Source organism: Halichoeres trimaculatus, unplaced genomic scaffold (assembly GCF_033239565.1).
Source record: "Halichoeres trimaculatus isolate MK-OKI-2021-1 unplaced genomic scaffold, fHalTri1.1 fHalTri1_scaffold_24, whole genome shotgun sequence".
NCBI classification, from domain to species: Eukaryota; Metazoa; Chordata; class Actinopteri; order Labriformes; family Labridae; genus Halichoeres; species Halichoeres trimaculatus.
In genome coordinates, this window is record NW_027437202.1 from 5,425,510 (window position 1) to 5,442,069 (window position 16,560).

General features: G+C 46.3%; 1 protein-coding gene across 12 annotated transcripts in view; it reads left to right on the top strand.

The window, feature by feature from the left end:
- Positions 1–5,275, top strand: part of tns1a (tensin 1a) — a 58,036-nt gene extending 52,761 nt beyond the window's left edge. For 6 of the 12 annotated variants that reach the window (XM_074664203.1, XM_074664208.1, XM_074664209.1 and 3 more), the window contains 13 exons: positions 185–211; positions 446–527; positions 600–1,129; positions 1,208–1,297; positions 1,375–1,503; positions 1,624–1,719; positions 1,794–1,871; positions 1,951–2,022; positions 2,181–2,207; positions 2,478–2,646; positions 2,770–2,838; positions 2,919–2,948; positions 3,027–5,275. In XM_074664203.1, the coding sequence (XP_074520304.1) occupies positions 185–211; positions 446–527; positions 600–1,129; positions 1,208–1,297; positions 1,375–1,503; positions 1,624–1,719; positions 1,794–1,871; positions 1,951–2,022; positions 2,181–2,207; positions 2,478–2,646; positions 2,770–2,838; positions 2,919–2,948; positions 3,027–3,156 (1,529 nt within the window). In that variant the 3' untranslated portion in view covers positions 3,157–5,275. The remainder of the gene's footprint in view (positions 1–184; positions 212–445; positions 528–599; positions 1,130–1,207; positions 1,298–1,374; positions 1,504–1,623; positions 1,720–1,793; positions 1,872–1,950; positions 2,023–2,180; positions 2,208–2,477; positions 2,647–2,769; positions 2,839–2,918; positions 2,949–3,026) is intronic. The other 6 variants (XM_074664204.1, XM_074664210.1, XM_074664207.1 and 3 more) reach the window with 3 other exon arrangements.
- Positions 5,276–16,560: the final 11,285 nt, after the last annotated feature.

Here is a 16,560-nt window from a genome sequence, read left to right on the forward strand (position 1 = left end):
AATGATGTAAGAAAGTTGAAAATGTGTCAGATAGTTTGGTAACCCTGCATTCGTTGGTGTCTGCTGCCATCTTGTGGCCAAACCCATGAACCTGCAGTTCCTGCTTTGCACTTAAATTCCTCCTCCCTCTCTCCTCTTCCACTCATCTTCTTCCTCCTCTTCCTCTTCCTCTTCTTGCTGTCAGACTCTGAATCTAATGACGGGGATCAAGGTAAGGCTAACGAACTTCTAGCATCTCTGCACCAAAGAGCACACCCCTCCTGTCCTCGACCGACACGTTTCGTGTTTGTTCCGTTTTTTTATCGTTTCGCGTGTTTCACCGCAACCTTTTCCTTTTCAGTCCTGCATCCCAGAATGTTTGAAAAATCATCTCCGTCAGTTATTTCCTGTTCCTGCATGTGACTGTGATGCTCAAACTTGTTGTTTATTTTCTCTGCATCTTCAGATAATCGTAATTTTGGCGACTTCCGAGGTCAACAGTTCAATGCTCCTCTCTCCTCCAGCAGCCCCGTCCACGGCGCCGACGGGTGAGTCTTCTTAGTCGATAAAGTTCAGTTTTGTGTGATCGACCTTTAAATGTGTTTTGTTCCTGTTTCCAGAAGGAGGATGGGCTCCTCAGACAGCCCCTCCCACCCCCACAGACCCGCCTCCCCCGAAGGCTCCCAGGTCAACATCATGGGCGTCCACACCGTCCCCGGCAGCCCCAACACCCTCCACCGCACCGTGGCCACCAACACCCCCCCAAGCCCCGCCCTCCAGAGACGCCTCGGCCAAGCCAGCCCCTCATTGGCCAGACACCCTCCTCCTGTAGCTGGCGGCATCCCTTCCAGCCCTCTGATTGGCCGCAAAGCAGCAGCAGCAGTCTCAGGCGTGCCTCCCAGCCCACTGATGGGTCGCCGTCACTGCACGCCTGACGAGATGGGCGCCGCTTCCCGTCAGGGGAGCGCTCAACCGCCTGTCACGCCTGCCTTCCCCGTGTCCCCACAGCTGCCTGAGAAGAGACACATGTCGAGCGGGGACGCGGAGAGGACGGACAACAAGAATCTGACACCTGCGCCTGTGAGCGGAGGGAGCACGCCGAACCTGTCCGGTGCACACACGCTGCCGGACGTCTCGAAATCAATATACGGTGAGGCACTGCCAGAGAGGAGGGTGTTTAACCTTTCAAAGAGTTATTGAGTTTTAAAGTGGCGTCTTTGTACTCCAGCAGACGGTTACCCAGACATCAAGATGAATGTGAAGTTCGTTCAGGATACGTCAAAGTTCTGGTACAAGCCGGACATCTCACGAGAACAAGGTGAGAGGAACCCGTTGTCAGGTGTTTCTGTTCTTCCCTGATTCATCCACCTCACGCTTTTGCTTTTGTCTCCTCAGCCATCAATCTGCTGAAGGACAGGGAGCCCGGGGCCTTCATCATCCGGGACAGTCACTCCTTCAGAGGAGCGTACGGCCTCGCCATGAAGGTGGCCTGCCCGCCGCCGACCATCCAGCAGAACAAGAAAGGTACAAAGCAGATTCTTTCTGGAGCACTGGCATGCTTTGTGAATACTGTGCAGTTACCACAATCTGCCAGCAGAGGGCACTCAAACAGATTGGTCAATCTTTTTCTGCTGTTTCTTTCAGTCGCTGACATGACCAACGAGCTGGTGAGGCACTTCCTGATTGAGACGAGTGCCAAAGGTGTGCGTCTGAAGGGCTGCCCCAACGAGCCCTACTTCGGTGAGTTTACGCTCGAGTCCAAGCTTTTGTTTGAGATCCCAAAGATCAGGTCTAACAGAGAGGATTTCTTCCAGGTTGTCTTTCTGCTCTGGTGTACCAACACTCAATGACTCCTCTGGCTCTGCCCTGCAAGCTGATGATCCCCACCAAAGGTCGGTTCACCCTCATCAACGCCTCGAGGAAAAACTGTTACAAACATGATCAACTGATGTTCTGTTCTGTCGCCAACAGACCCAAACGAGGAGGCGCTGGAGCTCGCCACTCCCACTGATCCGGTGGTGGAGCTGCTCAAGCAAGGAGCCGGTAAGCAAAACGCAACACTGCAACTTAGGAGGTTGATTTCTGCAAGAGTTTACTTCTTAGAGTCACGCAAAGGAATCAATCCAACAACGTACACTGCAGAAGATGCAGAAATGACGAGTCGGTGAATGTGCTGACACGTTTTCACCCTTACCTTACAGTCCAGAAGGTTCCTGAGGACGGTCATGGTAAATACTGGTTTGCACTTTGACTGATTGTGAATGCCGTAGTGCCTGATTTAGCCAACTTCATCACATCATGTTAAATCAAATCAAAGATCAACTTAAAGGAAGGACAATGCATGCAACGTCTTCGATTTTAGCAGACCACCTCTCCTCCAGTGCATGAGAGACTTAGCCACACGCCATCGCTCGTCACGTTACGTTAACCCGCATGCATCCCCGAGCTCCCCCCGTGTCTCCAGACGTCAACACCGACTCTGTTTTGTTTCGTGTTAGCGTGCAACGTCCTCTACATCAACTCTGTGGACATGGAGTCTCTCACGGGGCCTCAGGCCGTCGCCAAGGCGATCACTCAGACTCTGTCCACCAACCCTCTGCCTGCCGCCACCACCGTCCACTTCAAGGTGTCATCGCAGGGCATCACGCTCACCGACAGCCAGAGGAAGTGAGTCCTAAAACTTCATCCTGCAATACCTTTTGAGACAAACATTCTTCATTAACTGTGGCGCCCTCTTGTGGTGATATTCGAGAACACACTCAGATTTGCAATCGCGCTTTTTATTTGCAGACTTTTCTTCAGGCGACACTACCCCATCAACACGATAACCTACTGCGACACTGACCCCCAGGACAGGAAGTGAGAAACTTTTCATGCTCAAATTTCAAAATAAAAGACTTTTTGGTGTTTCAGTGGTTAAAAAACTCTCATGTCCTTAGGTGGGGTAAAGAGGGAGGAGGCTCAGTGAGGTGAGTGTGTTTTCAGATTCATGCGTCCTGTTTGGGGATAGAAACGTCAAATATTGACCTCTTTTTCTTCGTCATCAGGCTTTTCGGCTTCATCGCAAGGAAACAAGGAAGCACAACAGACAACGTGAGCCACCTGTTTGCAGAGCTGGACCCCGACCAGCCGGCGTCCGCCATCGTCAGCTTCGTCTCCAAAATGATGAAGCGGTGAAACTCCTCCTCCTCGTGCGAATGGCGGTGGCCATTCTGAAAAACCTTCCTTCCTTCGTCGTTCGTCGGTGTCTTCTTCACCAGGACTCGATGATGTCCTTAATTTTCTGTTGTTTCCTGTTTCTTCTGTTTCCCCTCTTCTCTCGTTTTTGTCTCTCTGCCTTGCTGGTTTGTCTTGGTCTTTTCCGGAAGATTCGGAGGTTTTAGCGGGCGCTAGTGGACGTGCAGGGTGGAGCTGTGAACGTGACAAACATGGAGGCAACAGAAGGGAGAAATGAACCCACAGGGTGACTTGTCGTAGGAGAAAAACGCTTAAAGAGACAAAGCTAAGTTCAAGTCGGGGGAACACGTACGGACTTGTCGTTTCAGGGTTTTCTGTTGTCGTTTTTGTCGATTGATTTACCAAAGGTAGTTGCAACACAAGTGCAAGAATGATGTAGCTATTAAGCCATTTTTATTTCCTCTTTTAAAAGATGAAGTGAACAAAACATAAAAAAGAAGAGACTACTCTTGAACTGGTCTTCGGGGGAAAAAAGTTGGCCTTGACGGCTTTTAGCAAAACAGAATCCGAAGACCTTATGCATGTTAGCTTGATCTTTAAGCTCGGTTCTTCTACCTTCCACGTGAAACAGAAAAAAAACACAAAAAAAAAATCATGAAACCTTCAGTGTGGTTGTTTCTGGGTCTGCTGTGTGTTTGGAAAGGGCTCTGCAGTGAAAAAACGACTGATTAAAAACTGCGCACAGCGGACCAGACTCCAAAAGAAAAAAAAAAGAGAACACCACGCTCTGAAAGGTTGACGCACTTTGCATCGGTCCAAGCCTGAACTCTCTCTTCAAATTGGATTACTTCACCTCCTCCACAAGGTGGCGCCTGTCACTCAGGCTTGGACCGTCCTCCCTCCTTCCATCTCCCATCACCAACTGCTTGCAGTCTGTTGAAACACACTGGAAACCACCAGGGACTGAACAACAACCTGGACCTATGCACTGTCTTCTTTATGCATGTTGTTGTCCCAAAACTTGCACCGTCCCCTTTCCTCTCTCCTCCTTCCTCCTTCCTACTCCCTTCATAGCTACATTCACTGAAAACATTCTTCGCTTTGTGCTAAAAAAAGAGGACACAAAAAAATCCTTTAGACACGTACAGCGAGGTTGTACGACTTGTCGGAAAAGACTGCATGAAATAGAAACATCTTTTGTAAAACAGACGTAGACAAACCCATTGTTGAAGTAGTCACATGATGGTGAGATGCTCTATTTTTTTCTTCTTTTCTTTGACTCTTTCTGTCCATTTGAGCCAGGGTTACCTTTCACTGTACCAAACAGTCTCTTCTTTTCTGTTCCCGTCTCACGGTGTCGTCCAAATTGACATTTAGATACTTTTAGGGCAAAAGAAAACTTAAAAAAAAAAAAACGGAAGGAGTTTCCACACTGTGCGCAAATGCCTGCTTGTTGAACACACGCTCAACCATCACAATAAGCTAAGGAAAATTGATATTGATATAAATGTACATAGATATACTACTTTGAAAGGTGACATAGCGAAAAAGTATTTATTTTTGTTGCTTTGGTCCCTCATGGTTACTCATATATACATATATTGTACAGTCTAGATAAAGATTACCTAAAATGGGTCGAGAAAAAATATAGACTTATTTTGGCTAATGATTTCAAAGTCTGACGATTTTGAAATGTGTTTGAATATATGGTGTACATTACTTTGTACATGTATATGTTTGTTTTTTTGGCTCGTCATGTTTTCGTTTCGTTTGAACGAGGTAGGGCATGAATGAGATAGAAGAATTTGCATGGACTGACGCATTTTTCAGGGTGTGAGGAAAATGCGCCTGTAGCTGGTAGAAACTCAAGGTCAAGGAGGAGATTTTAGCAAAAGGGAAAAAAAAATAAACAACCTCAAATGCAATATGAAAACAGCTGTATGCACCCATGACGGTTACTTTTTATAATTTAGCCAAAGATTCCAACACGATACATCTACGCTGACGAGCTGCATGTCGCTTCCTTTTGTTGCTTTTGTTTTCTGCAGCTGGGACACACTCACAAGTTTCACAGGGGCCTTTGGAGTTCACATTTATCAGCTGACTTCTTCATTTCCTAGAGAAAAAACCTGCTGTGCCCCCAGAATTGGAAGTGTGTAATTGAAGCACTTATTCACAAAAAAAGAGGAGCAGCTCGTGTCGCACCGTGATGCTAACAGCTCCTCTCCTCCTTCCTTTCCTTCGTCAGACTGCCAAAGGTGTCTCCTCTGACCCCCTTCGAAAGTTATTTATTCTTATTTATTCTTTTTATTTTGTTCTCCAGATTTCATTGTCGCATTATCGCAACGGTCAGTGTTAACGAACGGAGGAATGTACGGTGGCGATTGGCTCCAAGCAGAGAGGTGAAACAGAGGAAAACGCTAAAAGTGGAGTTTGGTTTTTGTTGCGCCTGTTTGTTCTGAGCCAAAAGCCACCGCCATGAAAAAGACTTCTGTGACCCCCGCTGTGCAGACGATGGAAGTTGTTGTATGAATGTGCTACTAATGGATGTACAAAAAGGGTCTCAGATTTTGTTTGCGCTTCTCATTTACATTATAATGTCATGGCTTAGGAGAAAAAAAACATTAAAGCAATACAAATCAGTTACATTCAAGATCTGTGGGTGGTTCTTCTGCTTCACGACTAAATCTGCTCCGGCCTTCATCTCCCATCATCGGCTTCAGCGTCAGATGTGCAGCTTTTTTGGTCTGATTGGAAACACGAGGAGTTTATTAAAAGGGGGTGTGAGCCTCAGGCCATGTCCATGTTTTCTGAAAACTTCCTGTTTCATGTAGACGTCACAGCTGAATGACGGGGGTTCATTCTGATTGGCTAGCACAGGTTTCACGTCTGAAAGACACTGCCCGCACTTACCGGTGTGTTTTCCTGGACAAAAGTAGAGGTGGGCTATACTGGGTATATTGGTATTAATCTGGTACCAAGTATCGCCAATACCGATTTCTATACTTTTTAATATTTCAGGTTGATGTATCATCAAACTGCTGACCTTCAGGTGTTTTTATGATTTATTTCTTTTGATTATGTTGGTCAAATCTAGGACAGATTTTGGGCAAAGTTTGAAGGTGACTACAAATGACTTTAGTGTCATAATAAACATCCAAGTTCAGAAACAATACAACAGAAACAAATCAAATTTTCCCCAAAACTTTGTTGCGTGGAACTCTTTTCTTAAGAAAATGAAGTGCAAAAATTATCACTTCTAGGTAAAATCTAAACAAAATTGTTTCTGAGGTACAGAGTTGAAGACTAAAATTTGAAAAATAAATAGAAGTTATCCCATTATTGCACTATTTAAAAAAAAAAAAAATAGTATGAAGATTTATCACACCAAAACAAATGTAAAATAATATTGAACAAACTTCTTTTTACAGAGTCAGATTGCTTGTTTCCCTGGCACCATTGAGCCACGTGATGGTGCAATATCCAAACCAAGAGGGGGAGCAAAGAGTGCTGCGTAGGGATGGGTACCTTCCACAATTGGTACCGGTACTTAACGATACCAATTTTCGGTACATTTGTGTTTATGTGGTAAAAAATATCAATGCTGTGTTCATGTCCAGCATGGTACCATTTGTTTTTCATGAATCAGTACCCCATACTTTTGACAAAATTTGGTCAGTATCTTTAAAAGTACCTAAAACCCAAGCAGTCAGTGCATGCAGGAAAAAAAAATTGAACCAGAGTATCGATCTTTCTACACTGGTATCGATATTATCAATATTTGGATCAATTCCCCCACCTATAGACGGAAGTTGTTCTTTAAAGGGAGAAAATGGTTTTTGAAAATGCAGTTTTTGCTTTTGCTTCGTGTGGACAAGGCCTCAGTTGTTTCTATGTCTTATTCCTCTATCATATTTGCATTTTCACACATGTTGCACACTCAGAAAGCTGTCTAATATGGTCAGCTGATCAAGCTCAAAAACCAGTAGCAGTTTCATGGAGCGTTTCTCAATTTTCAGTGTGAAAAAGACCTTTCCTTCATGTTTTATGAAAGAAACCCCATCATAAACAAAATATTTGTTTGAAAACAGCCAAAAATCTCTGTATTTTTTAGCGATAGTTCCAATCAAAGAGCTTTCCAAGCAGTAGCCCCCCGAGCGTCTCCAAGTCCGAGTCTCACCACACCCGGCACGAGTGACGGAGCTGGGCTGTAAAGAAACATCATAAAGACTGTGTGTGTGTTTGTGTGATTCTCACGGCTGCAGACGGTGCTCAAACTCACAAATATGTATGACACATGGATGATTTACACACACACGCACACACACACCTCTGCATCGCCTGGGTGAGGTTATGAGCTGAGTTCATCGACATGAAAACTTCTGCGTTCAGAAACTTTGTGGATTTGAAACACAAGCTCCTGAAACATGAGTGTGAAACTCTCAGCCAATCACGGAGCCCAAAGTGAGGAGCGTAGTGGAAACATGTGCAGAGTGTGTGAGAGGCCTCTCACCCAGGTATGACCTTCCTACAGACACTCGTGGTTTTGGAAAGTCCTGACCCCTGCACATGCAGATGCCACTGAACTGTAAATATTCAAATAGGGGAAAATTCCCACTCTGCGCTTATCAAATGGAAAAATCAACCTGCTTGTTTTGCTTTCTGACTCCCCTCCTTCCATGCTGTAGTTTTTTTCTCCTCTGTGTTTTTATCCTGGATTCGAGTGAGTGAGCTCTGAAACATCCGTGTCACGATGACTTCGTCAAACCCAACTCGTCTTCTCAGAGGAACATTCTCATCCGAAGACTTCCTTAAGACAACACCGCTGAGGTCAGGCTAATTAGAGGTGAAACGGTACATTTGACTTCTCCTCGCATCCACATGTTGGGTCAGCGTGGTCGGGGTTTAAAAGCAGGCCAGCTGTTCTCACGCCAGAGCAGAAAAAAAGAGCATGTTAGAGCTTCGTCGTGTCCCTGAAACAGCTCGCTGGCTCCTTGTTTGGCTTCACGCTCGTGTGAAATCTCTCTGGAAGAAAGGCCGTGCATCAGAGGGATCATCGGTGCGAGCAGGTTGAGAGTGTAAGGAGAGATTAGCAGATTTTCTCTGAGAAGTTATACTTTTAAGGCTGCGATGTACGGAGCTGGCTGCACACTTTGTTACAGACAGAAAACTTCACAGATTTGGCTTTTGGAGAGGAAGAAAAGCACCAAACCAGAATCACAGAAACACACACACAGCTCAGTCCATCCTTTCCAAAGTTCATCATTTTCTTTTCTCTTCGTGGCTTTTGCCTTTTCCCCCCCGGAGCAGCCAATGATAATTACCAGCATGAATGAACATGACCACCACCATTTATTTCCTGTGTTTCAGGCAGCACCGATTCCATTACACAACCATTATTTAGTCTGCGACTTTTGCCAACGGTAATAAAAATCGAGACGATCTCCTCCACCGGTGGAACCGACACCCGGGCCTCACCGCTTTCATTCAGACGCAGGGCTGCCAGAGGAGTGCAGAAACGTGTCTCACTTTGCACGTTTTTATCTCCTCTTCAGTCTTAAAACAGCAGATTTCTCTCCGTCCAAATCAAACACTTTGAGGAACAGTATGCACACTCCCTTTGTACTGTATATGCTTAAGATTCCTTGATCCGAAGCGTCCAGCTGCTTGCAAATCCGTCCAAACCTGACATAGCGAGGATTCCACCACGGCGTTGAAGGATGGCTTAAGTTTGATTCTGTTTATCTTCAGTTTGTTTGAATGCATAATGTTCGCCTCCAACCAAACGCAACGAGCTATCAGATATTTCACCCATACATCACTCTGCGATCATGTTCCTGCTCAGATTTACGGCCTCACGCAGGGATCAGGATACACAGCGTTTGTCTTCTCAGATTTATAGATGCCACTTAAGGTGAGCACGGCGTCCTGTTTCCACCCCGAGCTGCACGTTGACGTGACGACCCGCAGGGTGATCACGGATTAAGAGATGAGGACAAGTCAAAGTGTCATAAGAACACAAAGTACGCTATCCTCCCTCTGAGGAAGACTCCATCCTGTGAAATAGTGACTGAACGTTATATAACATGTTCTTTGGACACAGTAATCCAGATTGTGTTAGACTGGCAGGATTATGTAAAATTGTAAAATCTGTGTAAATATCTCTGCCTCTGTCGTCAAAGTTTGTCCGTTGAACATTAACATCTCTTTCTCCAGATTCCAGCAACTTCTGGCAAAGTATTTGATAGATCGCCGCAATTGGTCATCAATCCTGTCAGTCCCTGAGGGTGTGTTAGAAACTCCACACCGCACACACACACAAACACAACCAGGAGAGAAACTGTGAGGAAAGGAAGAGAAGAAGACATATTTCACCCTTCTCTCAACATCGACTGTCAGAGGAACCCTTGAGCGAAATATTCAGTCCACATGGAGGAGTTTGGAGAGGTTGTCTACTCAGCAGAAGCTTCAGGTGAGGAGAAGAAACACGTGAGTCACCGGGTAACAAACTTTGGTTCAACACGCCCCTGGTCCTGAGGTGAACTCGCTCTGCGCCTTGAGGGGGTTTAGGGTTTTGTTGGAGATGTTTCTCTTCTTGACGGGGACAAAGAACACCTTGTAGCTGTATCTGGAGAACATGTGGATTGACTGGGGTTCAATGAGGGGTCACATTTTCGAACTAAAACCCTGTTTCCACCAAGGAGTTTGGTTCGGTTTGTCTCGGTACGGTACAGTGTGTCTTTTGACAGGTTACCGACCTGTACCGTCCCCTTCTGTTGGGTTCTAGACCTGCTGATCCAACCCCAGGTGGAGTTAGTCGACTTAGTGAAGATGTCTTTCTTCTTGCTTAGAAATTGGTGTCATGAACAGCTTGAAACTGCTGTCGAAATAAACCTGTGAGGCTTTTTCTTCTTCGTTAGGTTTATTCGCAGTGGTGCACTGCTATGTCGTCACGCTGTTGCATATCCAACGTGGCATCCAGCTTATCGAGAAAGGTGGAAACTCTGGTTTTGAAATAAAGTTTGTGCAAAGGTCAAGATACTGCTGTACGCTGACGATACGTTGATCTATTTCAACTCGAGTCGCAAATTTGGCGACTTGCAACTCGACTCAACTTGACCTGAAAGACAATGACTTCAGACTCGACTTAAGACAAGCTGAGTCGGACGACTTCTAGTATGATCGCCACCCTTTAGGTTCACACTTCTATTGATTGATTGATTGATTGATTGATTGATTGGAGACAGGTGAATAGGCACACACAACACAGTGCTGTTGTAAGCTAATAACGGCGCACATTTGCGTTCAAAAGCTTCCACTTGAATGGAAAAAGGAGGAACGCGCAATGCAAGATATGCGACACTAAAATAAACTAAAAAAAGGGAACAACGTCCAACTTTGTCCACCATTTAAAGACTGCACACAAGGCCAAGGAAGTGAAACCAAGCTAACATGACTCGACTCCACAACAGGAAAACTTGAGACTTTGACCAAATGACTTGCCACTCACTTGGGACTCAGATTGGATTGACTCGTACAACTTGTCTGCTATTTATGGAGCCTTACGACCACTTCTGTGACATTATTTTTGATGTAAACAGGAAGGCTCGGCTGTTGCAGAAGTTGGACTTTCAGAGCATTAAACTTTTAACTGGTCATGTAAGAATTCAACATTGGTTTTCCATATAATTAGAAACAAATCACTCCTTAAGCTCGCTCGGGGAAACTTTCCCTCCAAGTTCTGCTTTCGGAAATCATTAGAACATAACGAGGCCGTAAAACAAAGTGCTACCACACTTCAGATTCACCAACGTTCAGCTGTAGAGTCGCTGCAGTCTGAGTTTGAGACACAGATGTTGCACCTTGTCCGTCACTCACACGGCCCACCGGGTCTCATCTTCCCATCTTTCCATCACAACAACACGACGCGGCCTCATCCATCATCCTGACACTGAGTGCTCCCCTCTTTGACGGCACAGGATGTCCTCTGCTCACAGTTTGTTGGTAATGCTGAGGGGAATAATGGCTATTTACGATGTGTTTATGTACAGTTCTGCGGGGCCTCGTCGCGGGGCCCCTTGCTTTGGAAGTTCAAGCTGCAAATTGACAGTTTTGAGGAGCTTCGGTAACTTTATCTCCTCAGAGCACAATACGGGTGACTTCCTAAAGGTCCTTTGATGGTTTCTACCTCAAACAGCTTTCAAACGCATCTCAAGTGCCGTTTTTAGTCGGATGGAGGTGACAAAAGACCACCTGATAGACGCTTTATCTCCACATCTTTGTGCATCTTGACCTTGGAAGTCTTCCTGCAGCATCTTGAGTGTAATGAACGCGACTTTCCCTCTCCCTCCCTTGCTGCTCTGCTTCTTGATTTGGTGTTATGCATGCTCAAAAACTTACAACCTCCCACACAACCATCTGCTGTCACACGCCGTGTTGGGAAATGTTTATCGCGCATGCAATCATCTTCCTCTAATCCTGCAGAAGTTTGTCCGCAGAACTTTCCCCGCACAAAGCCATACAGTACATTCACTTGGGCTGGAGACGTGAAGATGAAATGGGAATTATGATGCTGCAGCACGCAGATAACAAACCTCCCCTCCTCCCCTCTCTCTGATCTGCTGTAAGAGGATCTGTGGGCCTGGATTTGGCATGGCAGCTGTACAAGGCACCAAGCTTCCAAGCACACCGTATCTGTTTGCTTTGGATACTGATGTTGTTGCGAACCTCCCGCAAGAGGATAATATTTCTTTGTAATTAATAGCAGCCTGTTCTGTCTTTTGGCTGAGGGAAGAGGAGCTGGTTTGCGAACACAGAGACGGAAATTTCGCTTCCTTGCCAGCCGTGGTTGAGTTGGATCAGCTGGACGGAGGCAGTGTGGAGAGAGCGTCCCTGGACCGAGAAAACTCAGGTTCAGGGCCTCACGCCGCGAATGATCTACTCTGCTGAAGTGTGCTTATGCAAAACACTGAATCCCTGCCATCTCTCTTCCAAGCAGAATGAGGAAAATGTAGGCTGCAAACTCCTCTTGCATTAATCTCTAGGAGCGACGCAGCTCCCTTCCCTGCAACGTGAAAAGTGTGCCTCGCAGACACATCGTCTGCCTTATCTGATGTCATCGGGTTCATTAACTTGGCTTGAGCTCTGTGTGAATTGGCATCAAGACGAGAACAAGAAGTATATCCAGCATAATCCCCAAGAAATGCCACTGTCTAAAGCTGTAATCCTGGAAGGCTTTAAGACTCTCGCTTTGCAAATACTGTACAAGAGAGACTCTCTCCTAAGATGTTGGTTTGGCCTCGAATTGAGACGTCTAGGAGGATCCAGGTGAGGGTGGTCGAATTAGCAGGTTTGTTTCAGCGTGGACACATCCGGACGAAGACAAGAGCAGCTCTGTGTGCGAGCGAAGGAAAGAGGCGCATCCCTCTGACAGATTTCTATCAACTCCCTGCTGTGATTGTAAGCGCCTCATCTCCGCCAAGAAGGGTGACTCAGGCTGCACTTCTGACATGTCATTAAATCAAGGCTGAGGTGTATTAAGACGTGTCAGTGACAGCTCAGTGAAAGGTTTGTTTAGCCATGTTTTTCTTCTCGGAGGAGAGTCGAAGGCCTTAAAGTTGCACACGTGAAGGACGCTGCGAATCAAATGTCCAGTTAATTCGTCCTCAAATTCCTGCTCGCTGTTTCTGTCGTCACTCGCTTCAAGAATCCCCCTGTCTCTCAAAACCTCAACACCTCCGAGTATGTGCACTCCAGTGTTTCAGAGTTTCTTCTGCAAAACACTAACACTGTGACTCAGCCCGGCCTCACAATGCCTTCCTGTTACTTTGCAGAAAAGACGCGGCTCTGGCAGCAGCTCAAAACATGAGAGCCTCGAGTCCAGCTGACTTTTGGAAGCAGCCGCGCCGCACGTATCCTGATACCCGACAGATTTGGACGGAGGCAGGGAGGATGGGATTTCTCCAGAAAAGAGGAGACAGGTAGTTTTTGTGCATCATGATTCTCATCAGTGTCTGATCTCGGTATCACACAAAAATGCGGAACTGACAAGCTCAGCAAGTCTTGATAGGAATCTGCAAGTCCCATGGAAACCTCGTTTGATGCAGGTCCTCTTGACCTCTCAGATCCTCAAGGACAGTGACGACCTGAAGCAAGGCGTGTAAACTAAACCCTCTTCCACCGCAGTTTCCCCACATGAGCACGAGGAAAGCAGCTGAAGATAATTAAGATCTAAGAGTGCAAACCACAGCGAACACTGTTTATACAAGCCCACACCTGGAGGGAGTCGATAACTCTTCCCTGATTCCTCTTAAAGGAATCGTTCGCGAGAGTTTCACAGAAGTGTGTCAAGGCTACGTCAGGACAGTTCGAGGCACATTCTTCTCAAAGACCTGAGCCAAACGCAATGCCCTCCTTACGTTGCCATACCGTCGTCAAACACGGTTAAATTAGGGGTGTCGCTTTATGAGAGCTCAAACCTGACATATTTACTGCTTGATTGAAGGTTGCACCGAGCTGTGCAAGCGTTCCCTCGTCAGCAAATTTTGATGAATGATTCTTCTATCTGAACAGAGGCAGGAATCAACCTGATTCACCTGATCCCAGCAGGGGAGGTCGACGGAAGACAAAGTCTTACACTGTGAACACATCACCACTGGTTATTTGAGAATGGTGCAAAGATGGAGCCACAAATTTAAGTACAATACCAGGAGCCGCCAGCTAGGCCACATGCAGATTTCTCCAACCATCTTAATGAGGATGTCAACAGAAGGAAGAGGCTCTCCGCCACTTCCTGTGTAGATCCAGCGAGGACACACTGACCCTGAAAGCAAACCACAGCAGGACTCATTCTGGGAAAAGACCCTTTGGAGAAAAACTCCACCATAACTCACCGACGCCAGTGGGAAAGCAACAAAGCGGAGGACAGCGTGACCACAAGTTCAAACCACTTGGGCGCGCAACAAGGGCTGAAGTCTCGTAAATCAAAAGGCGATTCCTCGGAGAGCGTCGCCTCGCCAAAAATTCATTGGTGTGTACTTGGGAGGATCTTCTGCATGCCGCGCTGCAGACGAGTAGCAACCGCAGATTCTGAGAAAGCATTTCCAGAAGGCGAATTCTTGATTTCCAGGAATTGTTTTCCGGTCATTTCCACGCTTTTGGCTCAGCAGGTGAATTCAGATCTCAGAGTTAGACATTTATTTTGCTTGCTTGGATGTCTTTGCCACTTGTTAACCTACTTTTACTCTTTGAAATCTGGGCTACTTCTTTTTGAGGGAGCTGGATTTGCTTCACTGACACACACTTTTCGACAGATCTGAATATTCAGACTCCACGAGCTCACTGAAAAGCACTTGCGCCCGTTACTTTCCCAACATCTGGATCCAATGATGTGCTTTCGTCCAATCCAAGGGCCACACAGATGTGCTGACGGCTTCATCCACTCCTCCTTTCTCTGCAGAGCTCTTTCAAACACCTGAGTCCTGCATGCAGATCACAGCATCCACCGCTGATTTTGCGGCGCTCTGTGTAATTTGGCGTCGGTGACTGTATCTGCTGTGTCATGGAAATGAAAAGTGCACAGTCATCATAACAAGTTGTGGAATCAGAGCAACCACAGCAAAGCGGTTTACAGTAAAAAAGGCTGTTTTTGGCTGGAGAAGCATTGATGGGCACCAGGTTTGTTTTGCATCTCTACTGCAGCGTGTAAACACCACATTACACTCTCTGACTTCTTTACCCAGATACCGTAATCGATGCTGAGCAGCCGTTGATGTGGTTTCGCACACTTTACTTCCCACATCTTGAACTGGAACCTGAAAGTGTGCCCAGATGTGTCTTTCTCCGGGATTTTCCCCTCATGAGATTTCACATTTTTAGGTGGTGCTTCTGCGATTTTGCAGATTTCTTCTCCTTAATTACAAACACTCCTGCTGCTGCCAAAAACATAAATACTTCACTTCCTGTGCTGCAACTTTTACATAAGACTTTGTTTTGCTTAAACAACCATTAGCACTGCGCTTTATCACTTTTATTAGCCTCTCTGAGTCATTTCCTTCCCAGTGTGCTTTGGGAAACATGCAAGAGGTCGTTTCCATGAGCTCCACCTGTCCTTCATTCTGCGTTCACAAGCACACTTGGAGTTTGAGCCTTGGTAATCCGGCGTGGACTCCTCTAATTGTTTCTGAAAATCGAGTGCTCACAGCATTCTGGGAACTCTCTGCATGAGAGTGTACGGGGGAGGCGTGCTGCCTCAGCACATTCGCAGCGGTTTGACTCGGCTTTGTCGCTTTACAGTAAGCTCTGAGTGTCATATGGTGCGCATCAGTCACGTATCACTCGTCGCCTCAATCTGCGAGAAGTTGGAGTGATAACCAGCGCCAAAAGCGGCCTCTGAGGTGTAACTTTCAGAGGGATTACTCCATTGTGCTGCAAACTTTCCTCTCCTGGCTGAAGCTGATACTCAGGCCCCTGTGTCCGCAGGCCAAAGAGAAACCCGACACTGGAGCTCTGCTCCTCCTTAGATCCTATCACAACTCTTCCATTTTCTGCTTTTCCTTCCACTTCTGATCATTTCGCTGAAGCTTAGCTTCATGTAGGACTAGAACAAGTGCAGCAGTGGCAGCTCCAGCGCCTTGGGTTGGAGAAAGTAGGTCAAAGGAGAACAATGGCGAATGGATGGATGGATGAAAACTCTCTCGTTTGAGATGCACATCCAAATGTCAAAAGGTAGATAAGTGGAACAAAAGGCGGTTGTGATGAGCCGACCTTTACGCTAGCCGTGACGTAGCCTGACACATGATACAGCAGAAAGGTCAAGGGCAAAGGGAAACAAGGGGTCGGGTGATCAGAGCGGAGTTTGCCAACAAAGTCTCGAAGAGGAGGAGGGAAGAGGAAGTGAGAGGAAGCTTTGATCACTTCAGGGTCTGTAAAGGTCAGTTTCTGTGCGATGAAGCTGGATTCGTCGGAGCATGAGTCGGACGCTCAAACCTCATAAACAAAAACTAGACTCTCACAGTGTACTCGAACACAAGGGTCAAAAAGCGAGGACTCTGTTTACTGAAAACAAAAACATGCTGATCATCTCGGACATATATCGCTATCTGCCAAAACATCCAGTGAGTTATGAGCATTTTGTCCTCCAACACACTCATCTCTGGACACTGACCTCGCTGAGTCATAAAATAAGGTTTTTTTCAGCACTAATCTTTGGAGAGTGCATTTGTTATGGTTAAAGACACCATCACACAAATATTTAAAGCTACAGCTCTTCTGGCAAACATGGCGGAGGAACCCGAGGGGGAGAAGTAAAAGCATTCTCAAGCAGGATCCCACCCTGACTTTGAAAGACTTTTTGTTATATAACATGAGAATGTGGCGCTGTCACATGGTCGAATTTCACTTTGG